The following is a 19,239-nucleotide window of genomic DNA, read 5'->3' on the forward strand; positions in this document are numbered from 1 at the left end:
TAGTGATCAGTAGCAGTATCAAACTTTACTTCGGTCACAGACCAACAAAAGATAAACTGAACACATCCATAATTTTGAGCTGTACAATACAGCTTACAGTATGTATAATAATGCCATACAATGTCTTTTGAGTGTCAAAAGTATAGCAGACAACGGAAGAATTAAATTCTGTAGAAGAGAAATACAAACAAAAAAGTGTGCTTCGGGGGAGAAAGAATTGGAACTTTAACAATCTGCTACTACAGAACTGGAAAAAAAAGTTATCTATTAGACGAAGGATTTCTATTATCTGAAGTTCTACTGCGGCAAACAAATACAACAGCTTTCATTCAGCGATTGTCAAAAAAACTTTCCAATGTGCCCACTGCAATGCAGATGCCAACCAACGAATCAAAGGCATTCAGCAACTAGACAAAGAGGGTTTGATGCCAACCTCGGTGCCACTGGCAACCATTATTGGCATCAAGCACATTGTCTGCTTTATCCTCCCCCACTCTGCCGACACTTGACAAACAAAATGGCGGTTCTTGTAGAAACGGAACACAGCACAAGAGCTGCACTGATTGAATCAAATACTACCAAATGATTTTATGGACTGAAACACAGCTTGAACCAAACATCAGAAACAAGCCCATGAAACCTGTTTCCTTCAAGCGATGTATAGCTTTCACAACATTTAACATTAAGGTGAATCCAAGAAACACTGGAACAAGGAGGAAAACCTTTCTTTCTTTCCTTTTAAAAAAAGTATTTATTCTGTGCTGCGTGTTTTGAACACCTGTGGACTAGGAAATCATTTTATTCTAATTTGTTTCCCCATAAAAGTGGTACGAACGCAAGCAAGTGTATCAAGTAACGTTTAATTTCGCTTGTGTCCTGCAAATTCTAAGAGTAGACCCGTAGCAAAAAAAAACACCACGAAAAAGGAAGTGAAGGAGAGACAGGGAGAGTTTTGAGGGGAATGGCTGGGAAGGAGAGTCAGATAAAGCTTGTCAACAAAAACTTGATAGACTGGTCTATATTTCTTCTTCCAGTACAGATCTGGGAAGCAAGTAGAAGAAATCCTCTTTGTCAAAGCACAAAAAAAGGACTGACATTTCTAGATCAGGAAATTCTCAATATATTGTAACATTGCTCTCTGCTCTGCAATGCGGATGCCAACCAACAAATCACAGGCATTCTAGGCTAAACAAAGAGGGTCCGATGCCAATCCTGGTGCCACTGGCAACCATTACTGGCACTCAAACTGTTCTTCTACATGCTTTTCGCCAACGTTTAAACATGTGCCTTATTTTATCCTTTCATTCATTTAAGAACTTTGTCCTTTTTTGAAAATCCCCCACCTTGTCCTACATCTGATTAGATTACTACGCCTTATTGATGAGGCATTACGAAATAGATTTTTCATATACCAAAATAGAAGACCAATCCGCTATAAAAGAGATCATTACTCTGACTGACATTGTGCTTATACCTTTTGCAAGCCTAGCAACCCTTGGTGCCTTGCCTGCCAAAACACAAAAATGAGATTGAGAGCGCAGACTATTCTGAGAACCATTTTAAAAAGGGGGGGGGGAAGAATCCTTTTTTTATATATAAAGGAAAACAGCCAAGGACATATTATTTCAATCATAGAAATACTAGTCGTTTAGCAGATTTCGCCGTCTCCCACAAAAAAATAAAACCCCTGATAGCATACAAAGAGGATGCATAGTATGCAATAAATGGAAGATTTTCTCAAAGGTGACTTGGTACAAAAATACGTACCAACTTTACATCCACTGTTATTTTTCGCAGTAACTGCAGAAAGGCTGAAAAATTCGGAATGATTGTATGATTCAGGCTGATTTAGTGAAAACCGAAAACATCCACTAGGTATCACTAGCAAAACGGTGTTCTCCATCTCAGCCCTGCTCTCAGTTCAAGTGGAATATGTATCAACTTCAAAGCACAGCATCTTAAGAAGAACAGGTAGGCAGGTACAAGAGATGCTATAGCTACGATGTTTTCATCTGCATTTGACTTTCCGGTGTGCATGAGGCACACATCACCTGGTTATAGCCTTCCTTAAAAACACTTTGAGGTGCAAAAAATAGTAATAATTCATTTTTAACACAATGCATTTGTGTTAGCATATACATAACAAAATGCATATGCAAACACCATAGCTTATTTCCTCCTTCTTCCAAGATTAATTTGCAGTACAATCCTAAAGATGTTTACCCTTTCGCAACCCTGCATAGGATTGCAGTCTTAAGAGTCATGTATCATAATTTTCAGATGAAAATCACAGCTAAACAGCTGGGCCGCAACTGGAAGGAAACTAACTGTCTTTAAATCACATTGAAACCAATGAGATTGAAATCGGTAGTAATTTAAGTCCAGTTGATATTTTTATCAATTGAAGTTGCTCTGAATTGGGGCCCTTAATTCTGTTTATGTTGCTTACTGCTAGAAATGAGAACAGGAAAGTATTTTCATTAGTATACATCAATCCTACAACAGATACTTAGTCATATTTTATTATATAACGATTCCATGTGAAGTTAGGACTAAGCATGGCAAACAAGGATGGAATCATGTAAACTGAACCAGAATATTCAACTTTCAAAGTATTTTAAATTGTAGGTGATAATCACAAGCCAAACCACCACCACCCATTTTACTTTTAATTTCATCATTAAGTTACATAACATATCCTTCTTTTATACTTGGACAAAAAATATGACCTCCTGTCTTTCTTTTAACTACCTCCCAACACCAGGCCGATTTATGCAAAAAGCCACCAACTCCAAACATTATGGGATGTAAGTTCACTTCTCGAAACATGTTTGTTGTATGACTTGAAAACAAAACATTCATTTACCTGGGATTTATTACCGAAAATACATAAAATGGAAAGCAATAATCTAAGTATACAAACAGTTCTGATAGTGACTGCTTATGTGTTTTGTTACATTTTAATGTAACTTCACATTTCCATATTGAAGCAACATTTTTTAAAGTTTGTGTATGTTATGGAAATTATAATTTGCAGAAATATTTGGAGAAAGATCAAGCTACGAACACCAATTGTGCCTTGAACAACACGAGATGTTCATACAACGAGCGCTTAGTGCATATTAATATCCAGGTGCCACATAGGCCATACTCTAAAACTGAATCTTTTTTGTAGGGGTTAGAGCGTTTCCTTGCTAAAACCATGAAAGAGACAGGAGGCAAGATCTGATATAAACAGATATGAATCTGTTTAAGTAAGTGCATATAGCTTTTGCTCATTTGCTCGTATCAATAGATTTACCAACATTTTAAAACTTCTGCTCTGCAACACACGCTGAAAGCTTCCCCAATATTTCAAACTTCCCTTTTGGAACAAAAGCTTGGCATGCATTCTCAGAAATACAGGTCACTTAAATGTGCAAATATGCAAATTAGCATGCACCTGTGTACATGTATGCAGGGAAATATATATGCATATGCTTTGGCTTAAAGGAGAAAGGTCTAAAGGGGGTTCAACATATTCATACAAGGCAATTTACCTACCTTGATCCTGCACGTAGTACGCCAGAAACAAATCAAGCTCCTTGACTGATACTGTTATGTGATGTGGCTGAACACAAAGTGCTGGATTTGTGCAATGGGGGGATTTCATGAGTCGCTCTCCGTCCGTACTTTCCAAAGGGATACCTTTAAAGAGGATCACCATGACTAGATCCAGACGCCAGACTTTGTCTGCCTGTCGCAGGCAGTCGATTCTCCTAATCTTACCCTTCTGGTCAGGATTGGACAACACACAGCACGGGTGCTTCTTCCCGGTAACAGTTAGCACAAAATCCTCCCGGTACTCTTGGCGGATATCTTTGCGCAGTTTGGCGAGAAGCCTGGAAGCCCACTTCTGTTTAATTTCAGGCTTTTCACTAAGTAGCTCATCCTTGACTGCTCTTTCCTCATCCTTTGACATTCGCTTTTCATGTTTCTTAAAGTACTTGCGTTTTCGAGCCTGAAGGTTGAACCAAGTGTAGGCGATTGCACGGACATGTGGGAGAAGTGCCTCAATGAATGGGTGAAATTCATCCTGTTAGGAGAAGAAACAGGGTGGGGTAGGGGGGAGAGAGAAAAAACTGAAAGATCAGTTCTGTTTGCACGGTGAAAGCAAGAGCAAGAGTCCCCCCTCCATTTCTAAAGTAAAAAATGAATATATAAAAAAAGGCTTTAATATCATGATCACTAGGCGCTTTTCGTTTTATTTAACCACAGTTTCAACTTCCAAAAAAATTATAAATAACTGCTCTAAAAATACTTCCACATTTAATTTCTGGAATTCACATTCGCCCGCCCCCCCACACACAGCCCTTCGTCTTTGGCCCCCAAATGACAACTCAAATATAACTGCTTCTTAAAATAAAATAGAGCAATAAGTGGCTTCTAACATTTGCAGTTCAGATGTGCGACAAGCTACAGTACCATTTTTGCTAAGACATCTCAGCAGAACCCTTAAGAAGGTAGGTGTGAATTGCACCACACATTTCTCTTCCCCGTGGCACAGAAACACAAAGCATATGCGTGATAAGTGCGGTGCTATACCGTTCCCACTTTTGGAGCATGCTGTCAGCGAGAGACTGATAGCTCAGCAAAGAGCATGCGCTCATAAAATTTGATCCATTTCTCTTATCAATCGCCCAACAGTCCAGCGCTGAAACAGGGTCATTCCAGCGCTGATGATGCCTTCGGAAAGCATGGGGAAGTTAAGGAAAGGAGGCAAAAAGGAACATCATGCACAACAAGAGCCAAACCACCTAAGTTTTATGCACCACACAATTCTACCTTTCCTTTCATAACTTTGTGAAACAAAACTTTACGCACTCAAGAATTAAAATCACATCATTATTGCTGTCCCAGCAATTTTGCTCCACTCTACTCTGGGGGGTTCAATGCCTTACAGTGTTAGTTAATTTGTTATCTGGTCACGAGTATGGGGCAACTATTTGCCCCCCCCCCAAAAAAAAAAAATCTATCTCAGGCATACAATGAAAATGGACAACTTGGCACAAACTTTGCATTCTTTGTGCTTCAGCTGTCTGTGGCAGAGTGACATTAACACTGCATCGTTGGGTAAATTCTGCTTTTCTAAAATACGTGTTATTTATTTATAGTTCTAGAGGGCTCTTCCTATCATCAGGCTATTCCTGAAGATTCATATATTAATTTCCTAATTTTGATATTTATTGCAATTTAGATTATATTCATTACTTTTGGCAATTACGTTACTTTATGAAGTGGAAGATCCTCAAGGTTTCATCTTACAGACATTTCTTTCTGTCACAAATGTAATTATTTTGTAACCAAAACAGCCTAAACACACATGGCAAGTTAATGTATGGTTTTGAAAGAAAACTGTGCCAAAAAAAGAGCACTATTGTTGCTTCCCAACCTTTGGTATATGCATTTCTGAGTGGTTCTAAAGTTAATTTTTTCTTCTTAGACTGTTTTAAACTGTTTTTTTTAAAAATTTAAAAAAAATCACTCCATGTACTTTCAAACTAAACGTCGAAGTCATGTTACAAGGAATATAATGCTGATGCTACAATTGTTCCCTTAGAAATTCAAAGTGTATTTTTCAGGAGGGCAAAATGTTAAAACACACTGATAGTAACACGTGTTAAATTTGAAAGCAGGTCAAACTGATTTAAATGAACTATTTTATATACAGTATATATTTAGGATAGAGGTGCGCGTTAGATTAGAAGATTGAGTATATTTTATTGCTTTTATAATTACTGCATAGATTGTGCAAGCTGCTGGTTTTCGACCCAAGGAGTTAGTACTGAACAAATAAAGCTATGCTTGTATTTTTGTTACCTAATGTTCTGTATACTAAACCTTGCATTTTTAGAAGTAAAGAAAATAGGGGTCTTCAGAATTACTGTAGGTTTGGTTTTTTAAACATAAACCTTCCCTTTCTATAGAGAGGGAAATGAACTAAAATAGAATGGATAGTACTCAAAATCATTGCAATATAAAGTGAAGCAAAGTGGCAAAAGAATCATGAAGTAGAGTGATCAGTAGAGTTTTGAAGATTTCTGTCACTTTGAGGGCTACACCATGGAAAGAGTTAAACCACAATCTGCTCTTTGTGTGGGAAGGCAGCACAGTTCAGAGCAACCACAGCCCATGATAAGGCTTCCTTATCTCAATGCTATTTTTTTTTTGTGTTAACTACTACAGTTTATTTCTTTCCTTCAGAAAAGAATTGACCGTGCAAAACAGCTATTCCAGAACTCTGGACTTTAATAATGTATATGGAAGGAAAGTGGCAAAGCAGGCCAATTTGCAAGAAGTGAGTGAAGTGGTGGTATCTGGTAGTTTTAAAATTACTGTGCAAAATAGATTTAAGACAGCGTAACACTGATGCCAAGGAAGTACCCTATTCTGTCAGTGATATAGTCCCAAGTACAGTATTGTGGATCTTACCAAGAAAATTGTGAAGCCTCGGACTTCAGCATTACTTTTAGGCAGGCACCCAATACTGCCATAGAGCACCATTTCTAAGCATGTTTAAGTAAACCCCATCAAATTCAATGGAACTTACTAATTCAGTCCAGATAATACACCTAAATTTTGCATATTTCAGCTATGTAAGGACCTGCTAAAATCAGGAGCATAATGGATGCAAAGCTATGAGGAAACAAATCTACTGCCATGAAAGTGGAAATAAGAACAGATGTTATTTAAACATGGAACATATATTTTTTAAATAAAATAAAAATTAAACCCTAATACCAAACCCTGCCATTTTGCTGTAGCATAGAATAACTCTAAAATCTTCAGTATACACCTGGGATATTTTTTTAAAAAAATGCTTGAAAATAAACAACTCAAAGTTTATTCTAGCTGAGACCTGACATACAGACATTCTCCTCAAAACTGTTTAAAGGGTCATTTATGAAAGATGGTATTTTGCCGAGAGTACCGACAGACAAAACACTGCAAATAAAGATGCATGTTGCAATTGCATGTGGCAAGAATTAACATGAATAATCAGCAATCATAATTGCATTTTGCAACCAAGCTACAGTTAGAAAAAGCTTTTCAAATGTTGTAACGTGCATTGGCAATTTGTACATTGTACGCATTGTATGACAATTTGCATGCATGGACAATTGGTACAAAAATTGTTTATTTAAAACGGTTTATATCTATTCTGTAACTGTAGTATAAAATGGTCAAGTTCTCTCTCCAGAATAGGAATGTGGAAAAGTATTTTCACATAACACCTTCTGTCCTTCCCTTCGATTCATTTTCTAGTAGATGTAGGAGACTATTCCCCCCCCCCACACACACACAAAAAGATGACTCCATAACAATATGTTTAAAGGTATGCAAGCTGCTTTAATTGACTTTTTCTGTTCTAAACTGAATCAAAAGCAATGTAGGGGAGAAATAAATTATAGCGAAACCTTTAGGTTTGCTGGACTACTTCTGCAGCCAAACAATTAAAAAGTTTCTTAGAATCTGAGCGTTAAAAGGGATCTAACATCTATGCCACAGACCTCAGCAAAGAAAAGCTTTTATTAATTGTACAAAACTGAGGAGGGAAGTATTCTATTACTAATCCTCCATTCTGCATAACAAATATAGATCTCATAGGTACGAAATTCCAGCTGACATCTCACTTACTGTTCTGTCTTACTGAGTGTAGCTGAGTGTGATCCCAAGTTAGTGTGCTTTGGATCACATTTTTAAAATACAGTAACATTTCCACTTCAAAGAAAAAGAGGAAAAAGTGAGGCGTACTGAATTCTTTTTACTCCAATGTCTCCTAAGATTTCTGTGCACACATATTTTATAAAGCACTGTCAGGGCTACAACCACAACAAACATCAATTGCTGTGCAAGTGTGAGGAGAACGGCAGCTTTGGGGTTTAATTTTGCTAGATTTTATTTCCTCCCACAAATGTATATACAGCACAGCAATATGCCATTCAGTATTGAGAAATTAGTGACTTGCAAATTGACAGAGCAAAACGCTGGACGTACAAGACTTCATTTCAAAACTTGGATGTATGTCTTTAAACCACTCTAGAAGTATTAAAATGATGTATCGCTAGGTTTTTCATGAAACTGTTTGGAGCAGTGGGTTGTATACAAACTGAGCCTGAACAAACTACTTATCTTGCATAAACCAAAAGTGATATTTAACCATGCATATGGCAAACAACTGATAGAACTCACTCGAGAGCATTTGTGAAAATATTGTATTAAAAAAAAACACACAGGAAAGGAGGCAAATAGGCAGGAAATAACAACAGACCATAACATATACATAACAACTGGAGGTGCCTTTTAAAGTTTCAACTTTGAAGGTAAATTATGATACATATCTTGTATCAGCACAGAGTAGCAGATAATGAAATCAAGGCAGCGTTCATGTATCTGTAAGCAAATTCCACTTAAACTAGCCAAACTTATTTCTATGCAAATGTTCCCAATATGGAGGTGGAAGTATCAAATTTTGCACGCAGCAGAGTACGGTACCTAGTGAATGAAAAAAATATGGTAATGCTGTAAGTCTAAATCTATTACAATATACCTATATGCTGGGATACTGAATTCTTTTTTTGACATGTTTCAAATATCTTGCAACACCTTTTCCCACCTGTTTTGCACCAATGAAGTTTACATTCACTTGCTGAAAAGATCCCAAAGTTAATCACACTTTGATGCCAAACAAAATATAAACAATAAAAAACGTGTCAGCCAAAAAGCTACATGACTGTATCCAATCACTGAATAAGCCTTATCATTGTTTAAATCTTCATTCACAATACTGTGAATGCCTCAGTCCTTTGGAACCACAATGGCTTCTAATTGTCAAATGAAATCTTAATTATTTAACTATATCGCAATGTATGCCACAGAAATATTAAACAACTCAGAGCCTTCTTTCTTTCCACACCTATTAGTCATATAATTGCAGATTAAACCATTAAAATTGCACCCTGCAAAGATTTTAACTAGAACTGTTCAGAACTGACCTAGAGATTCACATTTTACCTGAAATATACTCTGACCACTTAACGATAAATGTTACTAACGTTACACGCTATAGACCCTTAACATCTCACATGGCGCTATGCTGCAATTTATATTGGATCAGAATCTGCAATCCGTTTCTTTTATTTATTTATTCTAAAGCTTTTATCCTGCCAATCATCACAAAAGACTCACCATATGTTAAAACTATAAATACCTTCTTTGCATCAAAGCTATTTGCAGTTAAATCTTTTTGAAACATTATTTGTCCAAATGTTCTACCAAGTAGTAGAATTTATATGCAGTACATAAAATAACTCTTTCTAACGTCCAAAAGAATACGCAAGCCTGCAGGCCAAAAGTGACAGCAAAAGTTTAATTTTGTTTTTGACCTTGGACGTCGACTTTATAAAGTTACAAAAACCGAAGTGAAGCAGGAAAAATGTACTGGATAGCCAAATGAGAACTTCTACTGCTCAGAGACTTTTTCTTTTCTTTTCTTTTCAAACGAACCTCACATTACTGGAAAGGCTATACAGTATATGATAAAATTCAGCATGGGATCATATTATGTTTCCACTGTCAATGCTTAATTAAAAATAATGGAACACTTTCTCCCTTTGTCACTCAGATACCTAAACAGAAGTGCTGAAACGATGGTAGCAGCAATAGTATTTTCTGGTCTAGATCAATACGATTCATATCTACGGTACATTTTCATTATAGACATTTCTAATATATAACCACTGGGATTTATTTCCTCCAGAAACAATTTAACAATATTTAGCAACATCACCGGCATTTAAATAAAATAAAATGTTGCATTCCTTCTTCCGCCCCGCGTCCTTCCCGCACACACCTCGAAGAGTTAAGATTTACACAACTTAACAAAACACATGCAATACAGTTGAGGTCCCCCCCCCCCAATAAAGTCCGAGCGGCTCGAACAGTTTGCAACTCTTACAAACCCACCCGCTTGCCGAGCGCAAGTTTCGTGGTGTTTTTGTTTTGTTTTTGGATTGGTAAGAAAAGGCGACAAATATCTACCTGAGTGAGACAGATGGGAGAATACATCATGACTTCGCTCTGAGAATGCACTTCTGCGGAGAGAAAAAGTATCAAAAGCGCAAGGGTCTCATCTGTTCATGTTACAGTCATCGGGCGAAATCGGAATCAGAAGGAGCGACCGCGGAGCGCCGCGAGTTCCCGACAAACCCCAGTCCTCCTTAAATAGCCAAAGAGATTCAAGTTCACTCCGAGCGCTGGATTTCCCGGGGTGAAATCCAATCTACACTTTTTAACCCTCTTGTTCTCGGAGACTCCGTCTTGGTGCTGCTGCTGCAGTGGCTGCTGGTGGATTGGGGCTTCGGGGGGGGGGGAGAGAAACCGGATGGTGGGGGGGGGCTGGCTGGCTGGAATGCAGCAGGAGTTAAGGAGGAGGGGGGGTTGGCGAGACTTTTCCCTTCCCTCGCTCGCGCTGCCTTTTGCACCACCACCACTTACTAATACTACCACCCCCCACTTCTTTCTTTCCCGGATCTGCAATCGCTCTTGGAGAAGCTGTCGCGGTTGATACACCACGGTACTGTCAAACCCCGTTGCCAAAGTTCAAGGTTGCTGCGGCGGCGGCGGAGCGGAGCAGGAAAGAAATCCTGGCGCGCGCGGTGATGGCAAGGCGAAAGTTTGCAAAGGAAGAGAGAGCCCTGTGCGCTCGAGCGCCAGCCCGGGAGTGTGCGCGCGCGCGTCCCCCCAAGGCTGCAAAACACTTCAGCAGCAGCAGCAGCAGCAGCGCGCAACCGCCGGGCTTCTCTCGCAGCAGCAGCAGCAGCCTGTGCCTCTCTCTCTCTCTCTCCCCTCCCTCCCCTCCACCCCCTTTCTCTGTGGATAATGTTCAGAGCCTGCTTTCCAAACGCCCACTGTAATAAAAATGATCTCTTGAAAATTCAAAACGATCAATCTCTTTCTTACTCCCCCCCCCTTCTTCTTCTTCTTCCCGTCCTCCTCCTCCTCCCTCCTTCCCCTTCCCCCTCCCTCCTTTATGATCTCCTTTCTGCAAGACCTGGACGTTCAAGAAGGGGAGGGAGGGGGGTGTCCATGTGCGTGTTTTGGGGGTTTTTTGTTGCATTGCACCGAGCGCACTTCTTCGGGTCCGTCCCGTCCCGTCCCCCCCACGCTCAAGGTCTGCTCCCCCCCCCCTTTAAGACTTCAGGATTTCGGTTTATTATTTCATTACACCATCGACGCTCGCCCTCCTCCTCCTCCTCCTCCCCCAGCTGCTGCTGCCGCTGCACACACATTCCTTTCTGAGCCCCCTCCCCTCGCCGTGCCTTTTTCCTCTTTATTAATCATCATCTCGCACTGTACGAGAGCTCGGCTGCTGCCCGTTTCGCAAACATGCTTTTGCACTTTCTCCCGCTCTCGCCCTCCCCTCTCCACCCCCCCCCCTGGTTAACCGTTAGGGAGAACTCTGTGCTGGGGGAAAGGAGAGAGGAGGGGGGTGCGTCTGGGTTTGGGAGAGGAGGACGCACACTGGGGAGAGGTGGCGGGGGGGGGGTTGGACGGCGGCGGGGAAGAGAGAGATTATTTGCAAAGCGCAAGTTCCCCGAGAGCGCCAAAAGAACGAAACAGCCCAACTTCGCTCCTGAAAAGCTCCCGCTGGAAAATTCCCGCACAGAAAAAAAGTGGGGAGGAGGAGGAGGGAACAAAAAAAAAGGGAAAGTGCAAGGGAAAGCAAACCCCCCCCCCCTTAAACAAAATAGTCCGCCGCTCTGTGGACATTCGATCTAGCAGTTGCGGGGGAGGCGTGCGGGGGGCTACAAAGCCGGAAACTTTGCCAGCTCGCCACTAATTAGCCAAACAAGAATGGAGAGGGGTGGGGGGGAAGGAAATGTGCGCCGGGGGGGTCTTTCTTTGCAGAGGCATTCCCAGCACGGGCAGCGTCTGCAAACCTCGCTACCCTGTCGCCTTGCATGTGGAGCCAAGGTCACTGCATTGTGTAGCTAGTGCTGGGGGGGGGGCAAAGTGGGGAGGGGGTCTCTCTCGCTCTCTCCCCGTTGCAATATGGGGCTGGGCGTGCTCTTGCAGAGACCCTGTGACGGAACGGAGTTGGGAGGGGGGAGGAGAGGAGACGCCCTCCTCCCGGGGAGCCCCTTCCACGTGGCCCCTATCCCCCGCCCGGCGGCAGAGGAGCCGCCGCGCTCACACGCGTGTGCGCTGCTCGGATAGGCTGCTTTCCCGTCCCTCTCCGGCGGGCTCCCCCCCCCCCCAGCTCAGGGAGGGAATGGGTGGCGGGTTCCTCCTGAGGGGGGAGGAAAGGAAAAAAGCCCGCGGTAGCAACACACTAGTCTGCTTTCAATCTCGCCAGCCAGCTCGTGCCAGGGAACTGAAAAGAGTTCGCGCGCGCGCGCGGGTTGCAGCCTTTTTTCGCTTCAAGGAATGCAAGCGAATTTAAACAACGCCGGCCGACCAGGTTCTCACACGGTGCGAAGATCCGGGGAAATACTTTTGGGAACGTCTCCCGTCTCCCTTTTCATTCTGTATCCCTGTATATATAAACTCCTGAGGACAGCTGCTCCATGCATGGTGTAGTCTAGTCCATGAAAGCTTGTGTGCCATAAGATTATATATATTTTTTTGCATTTAAGGTGCTGCAGGGCTCCTCGCTGTTTTCCTGCAACAGACTCGAAGGAACCCCCCTCGCGGGTTGACAACATAAAGGACAGGTTGCAAAAGGACAGCCTTCTTAGGTTGCCAACTGGGGAATTTATTTGCCAACTTATTGCACCAGAACATTGCAGCTGTATAAGGGGCACTCCTTTGCTTAAACGCGCCCAACGCTCACCCTGCCCTGCCTCAAATTCTGCAGACTTTGACCTGATGAACCAAAACAGGCAAAAGCCAGACTCTTCCACCAGGCCAGCGCCTGCAAGCCTCCTGCCTCAGGTAAACTTTCCTCCTTGGCCTCTCCCTCCAGCCCCTTCCCCCGCTGTGTAAACTGTCCTGAAGGGACCAGTGACTTTTCCTTTTCCCCCTTTTCTTTTTTCTTTTTGCAAAGTGGGATTTATTCACGTCAGGCATTTCACAAGGACACATCAAGAGAAGCAGGCAGGTTCAAGTCAACCATGAAATGGTCACTTTTTAACCCCGTCCTGTCCTCATTAGGGAAATACTCAAACACAACCCATTCTCAAAGGGGTCTCTTAATGAGGGGAGCTTGCCAAGTCGAGCAGCTGCAATTGCCATAAATTTACAAGCCAGAGGGAGGGGGAGGAAACGAGAGAGGGGTTGGTACAAAGCAGGTAATGTCAAAGCAAATGGCTATGGCCAACAGATTAACCCTTCAAAGGCAGCCCACCTCAACTGTAGGTGCACTTCCCATCGGTGTAAACCCATAGAAATAACACTTTTCTCTCTCTTATTAAGGAGTGCTGTAAAGTGACCACTTTAGAGTACTTCACTTTAGAGTGCTTTGCACTAATATAAGATGTGATAAAGTTATTTAGGGGTGAATCACACACAATATTTTTAAAAATATCAGAAAATGCTCTGAGGCCTACAGGGTGGGGAAGGGGGTGACAATTCTGGTTTAAAGACCTGAAGTTTCCCCTGTGAATAAACATTCAGCATGTCCTCCATTAAACTGCCATAAAAGACAAATTCACCAACATACTTGAACGTACCTTTTTTCAGCTGTTGTGACTCTTGAACAACAAGAGTCTTTCTAAAACACACACACACACACACACACACACACACACCACTGAACTATAGACATGGCAATTTTGTGAATGACCCAGACTGTGTGTGTGTGTGTGTGTGTGTACACAAAACAGCCAAAATCTTTATTTATCTGTTTAATAGCACTGGAGATAAAATAGTAACCTGCAGCACCCCATAACGTAGCTACCAGGGGGCTGAAAAGCGTTCTCCCAATGCTACTCTCTGGAAACTGACCCAAAGGTAGGATCAGAAGGAACTACTCTGTATTACAGTGCACCCCATTTCCATTCTCCAGAGCTGGTTAGGGAGGGTATCACAGTTAATGGTATGGAAAGCTGAAGATTGGTCACACTCCCCCAACCCTCTCTGTAACGGTCATCCATTAGGGCAACCAAGGCTGACTGAGTCCTTTGGTCAGGCCTGAACCCAGACTAAGACCAATGGGTTTCATTGGAACTGATATTCCATAAGAGCATAAGAGACCCTCCTGGACCGGCCCAATGGCCCATCTAATCCATCACCCTGTTCTTATGGTAGCCAACCAGATGCCTCTTGGGAACCCAAGTAAACACTTACGATCAACCTGCAGAAGTCTCAGGTTGTAGCATCCCTTTCAGGCTATGGACTTTTCAGTAGCCTTGGACAAGCTACTGTCCAGCAGAGATAATACTGCTGACTTAGCTCCTTACAGGGTTGTTGGAAAGACTGTTGTAATGTGAAGCACTTTTGGGTAGTCTGAAGTGCTCTTTGCTCACATATTACTCACATTTAGCAGTTTCCATGTGATGAAGGGGAAGTATGGCTGTGCAGATGTCCTCACCCTCAAGGCTGAACAGGCGCCACATCTGACACATGTGTTAAGACACAGAGGGTCTAAGTGAAGGTCTTCATAATACCTCTGCGCAGTCAGGGTTCCAGCTCCTGGGAAGCTCTATGCATGTAGGCATAGCCTTCACCAGTACAGATGTCCACACCTAACATGTGAATGTCAGGTCAAAGGAGATCACAGGACTGCAAGGGCCAGCAGCACAGCCCCCAGATTTTTTGATCACCTAACGGGGGCTTGGGCAGAGTACTTCCATTTACATGGTTCCATTGTTTCATAATTACCACCTCACATGCACCATGTGCACAGAATTCTGTTTTTCCATGTAACTGAACTTTCGCAGCAAGTCCATCAGTTTTGTGTAATCACAATGAATACATTTTAAATGTCTCCTTCCTTTCATTCCTGAAAGCGAGTGGTGGATCAAGGTAGTTTTCAATCTTAGAATTACGTTCTCAGTGTGAACACCATGGTACAGTGGATGCTCGGGTTGCAAACGTGATCCATGTGGGAAGCACGTTCGCAACCCACAGTGCCACGTCTGCGCGGGTTGCGATTTGGCGCTTCTATGCATGCACAAAGCGCAATTTAACACATCTGTGCGAGCGCTGAAACCCGGAAGTAACCCGTTCTGGTACTTCCACATTCAGCACTATCATGAATCAGTACAAAACTGATTTTGAAGGGAGATCTCAATCCGCTAACAAATAGAAAACACCGCAACATAGAAACTACAGTGGTACCTCGCAAGACGAATGCCTCGCAAGACGAAAAACTCGCTAGGCGAAAGGTTTTTCCGTTTTCGATTTGCCTCGCAAGACGAATTTCCCTATGGGCTTGCTTCGCAAGACGAAAACATCTCGCGACTTTGTTTCCTTTGTCTAAAAACAAAGACATGTTTTGTTTATAAAGTTAATTTATTTTCCCTTCAATTTTTGAACTGCTCTTTACAGTATGTGTGACTTTAAAGAGCAGTTAATAAACTGTTGTTGTACCAAATTTGGCTTTGTTTGGACTTTTTTTGACCATGGGAACGCATTAATTGATTTTCAATGCATTCCTATGGGATTTCGTGATTCGCAAGACGAAAAATTCGCTAGACGACAAAACTTGCGGAACGAATTAATTTCGTCTTGCGGGGCACCACTGTAAATTGAAAGCTTCACTTCGTTTTGACATTAAATATCCAGACTTGCATTGGATCAGTCCCATCTACAATTGTATATCACACTGCATTGGCTAGTTTGATCCTTTCCAAGGCCTGGAGCACCCATACTGTTGTTACTGTAGCACTGGTCACTTTATGACAACTTCTCCCAGTTTGCTTGCACAATTTAGAAGCACTTGAGGTGTTGTACTCAACTATCATAGCCCAGCTCCTCATCCCTGCTGGACACTTAGAGAGGGTGCACAGCTTTGTAACATGAAGGCTGTATAGGTTAAGTCATTCAAACTGTTATAACCTAGGGATAGGCCATTTTCACAGGTATCACAGTGGTGACAGTAACATGTGTTCTGGTCCGTAATCACCAAAGATGCTATATACACAAGAACCAAATGCCACCAGTGGCAAGAACATCATCCATAGCATTTTTTTCATTCATGTAAAGAAAGGTAAATTAAATAAGCTAATTGCTATGGCACACAGCTGATAGCTTTATCACAATACAAAAAAGGGAGGAGAGTCACCTATGGAAGCGATCCTTTTACACACACACACACACACACACACACACATACATATTCATAGTGTAAGGAAGCTGTGAAAACACAGATAGCCAATCTTCATTTCCCATAAGGGGAAATAAAGTAAGAGACGAGCTCAGTGACGTCTGGTGCAGGGACGGAGAGCCTCCTGAAAACTACAGTATGACTATACGTCTGTCCTCAGGTGCCCGACAGATACAGATTCACTCACTGACACACCAACAAACCAGCAATACGAGCTTAACAGACAGCAGTGCGACTGCAGGCTTTTCCAGGAACCAGACTGAAAGCAAAGAGGAACCAAGCCCATTCCATAAAGACATCCTTCAGAAGGGAGGGGAAATTCTGTTGTGATTCATCAAAATGAATGCTCATCTTTAATAATCTAAGCATAATAACCACATGCTAGCAACATTCACCAGCTCAAGAAAGTTTCTCCCGAGGATACAAAGTACAGTAATTACTTAAGAATATACAGAAGCATAAACAGGTAACACACACATGCCAACCCCAAACATGCTCCTGGAGGATATTTTACTGTAGAGTGTCATTTGCTGAATTAACGCAATAGGTTTTGTGAGAGATAGCTCCTCTGCAGAAGGCAAAACATAGCAAATTGCACTTAAGTATGCATAATTCAACAGAGGAAGGCAAGACAAATATGAGGAATACACTGCCAAAAATGTAGAACAAGTCCTCCTTTAATTCTACACAAATGTACCATATGACTTAAAGAAACCAATTGTGTAGCTCTCAGTACATTTCCTTTTCTTATGCACATCAGTTTCTGAACATTTATCTTTTGATGGTGCTCAAAACACATGAAAACCCTGCAACTGTTTCCCTCATGTCCACAATTCTATAATAGTTTCTGATAACAAGTTTTAATTTTGACTGCTGTGGAGGGATATAAGCAGTCAGTTAGCTGGTCTGTTTGAGAATGAAACATATAGCATTGTCTTAAATAGTACTTGAAAGTATGTCCTCAGAGCCCAAGAATCAGACAGCACAGAATACTGAGAGAGAGAGAGAGAGAAAACCCAATTAAGAGTCTTGTATTGCCTACACTACAGTGGAACACCTCCAGTCTTCCTGCGATGGGAAGGATTAGACATTTGTGAATAAGAAAAGGAAACAAAAGTTAAAATAGGCCACAGAGAGTTTTCCATAGTACAAAAAGTACCTTTTTAATATAGCCACATACCTTATTTGTCTCTAATTATATGTCTAGATAGCAGAGAATACTGGGCTACTTAGACTTGCTCTTCACCCCTGCTCCTGACATCCCAGACATATGTATATATTTATATTTGTCTTGGGGGACAACATTAAGTTAAGAAATTACAATGTTAATTATGCTACTGCCGGTATAAACATGCACAGTTATTAAAGACGTCGCATACCAATCTGTCTGCCTAGATTTCAAGCATATGTACAGTTGAAACTCACCGTGCAAGCAGCACTGATTTCAGTGCAACATACGAGGTTAGCCAGCTCAACTGTATGTTTAATCAAAAACTAGAAACTCTGAAAGGTCGGGTTAGCTTTCTCCACCCCACACCCCAGCCACTATTAGACGGCGATTCAGTGTTTCGTTCTATTGGGCTCAGAAACAAATGCTCTTATTCTTTCTGCCTTAACGCACGATGCTGCAAAACTTTGCACACACATTCCAAAGTGCTTTGGCAATTATATTTCTAAGAGGGCAGAGAAAGCAGAAAGGGAAAGCCCTATGTCTGGATCACTGATAACATAGGAGTCTGTCCATTGTGCGACAAAGCTCTACTTTATTTATACCAGCAGTGTAAAACCCAGATGCAATATGAATACGTACATTATCTCAGCAAGTTCTATTACTTAAAGATGTGTTTCCTCCCCTCTATACATTAAAACATATATTGCATTTTAGTTTGTTCCTATTTACATACTACTGTTATTATCCCAATATACCATTAGGATGAGACTACCATTCACTCCTGATACTTTTAAAAAAAAAATCTGTATCTTGTTCAAAACTCTTTATTTGTGTTCTAAAGCTATTCCTGTGTGAGGAGTCAGTCTTCCAACTAAACTTAAGTGTGTTTAAAAACATTTACAAGCATTGTAGTTTCACACCGTGAAGATTCATAATACAGCAATACTGTACATTTTAAATCAGTAACACAGTCAGTGTTCCTTGGAACAATAAAATAAAAAGCAAGTTAAATACTGTGCTACAAATCTTTGCCGAACTGTTTCCCTGGGCATGGGTTTGTTTTTGCATGTGCAAGCACACATGTGCTCACCTGTTCAGCAAAAAGGATTTTAATTTTAACCTTAATTAGAAAATGACTGCAATGGGGGGGGGGAATAAATGGAATTGCCACGATTTCTAAACGCACATCAGATTTTTATGCATTTACATTTCAGCACTACTCTTTTTATTTTATTTTATTAAAAAAATGCCGCTGAGCAAAACTGCACTCTGGCTACCAAGCTGTGAATTAATGTCCTCGCTTAGTAAAAGTTTTCCTAGTCAAAGAAATGTGTGCACGTAATTCATGCATACTTCTGAGTACGCAGCTATTTAAATGTCTGTGGTGTGCGCACACATATCTCCCTCACAGCCTGTGTGCTTGACCTCTGTCCACATATGGTTTGATGGTGTCTCTTAATAACCGAGCTTCCTCTATTTCGCAGACCAGAAAATGCAAACATCAGACCTCAAATATAAAACTGAAAACCACAACGTCTTACGTTACACAACTTAAGAAGTTTCTGCCCTGGCTGCAAAAAAAGGTTCAGGTTCAGTCAACCCTCACTTACACCAAGTAGAACAAAGGAAACCCTAATGTATTGATCCGAAACTACCTAAAGAACCAGCTATAACATTTTTCTAAAACTGCTGCATAAAAAAAAGTTTTTAATTGTAGTTGCTTCCCCCCCCCCCATTCCTGGGCTTCCTAGTTAAAAGT

General features: G+C 41.4%; 1 protein-coding gene across 21 annotated transcripts in view; it reads right to left on the bottom strand.

Annotated features, from left to right (window-relative positions):
- Positions 1-19,239, bottom strand: part of NFIB (nuclear factor I B) — a 299,659-nt gene that overhangs the window by 188,225 nt on the left and 92,195 nt on the right. For 14 of the 21 annotated variants that reach the window (XR_014520632.1, XM_083482267.1, XM_083482278.1 and 11 more), the window contains exon 2: positions 3,544-4,075. Coding sequence is in view for 20 of the 21 variants with exons in the window: in XM_083482267.1 (XP_083338393.1) it covers positions 3,544-4,075 (532 nt within the window). In the remaining variant the exon portion in view is untranslated. Of the gene's footprint in view, positions 1-3,543; positions 4,076-4,464; positions 4,573-10,080; positions 11,007-19,239 lie in introns of those variants that run through there. The other 7 variants (XM_083482275.1, XM_083482271.1, XM_083482270.1 and 4 more) reach the window with 2 other exon arrangements.

This window comes from Podarcis liolepis (genome assembly GCF_965112155.1).
Source record: "Podarcis liolepis genome assembly, chromosome: 17".
NCBI classification, from domain to species: Eukaryota; Metazoa; Chordata; class Lepidosauria; order Squamata; family Lacertidae; genus Podarcis; species Podarcis liolepis.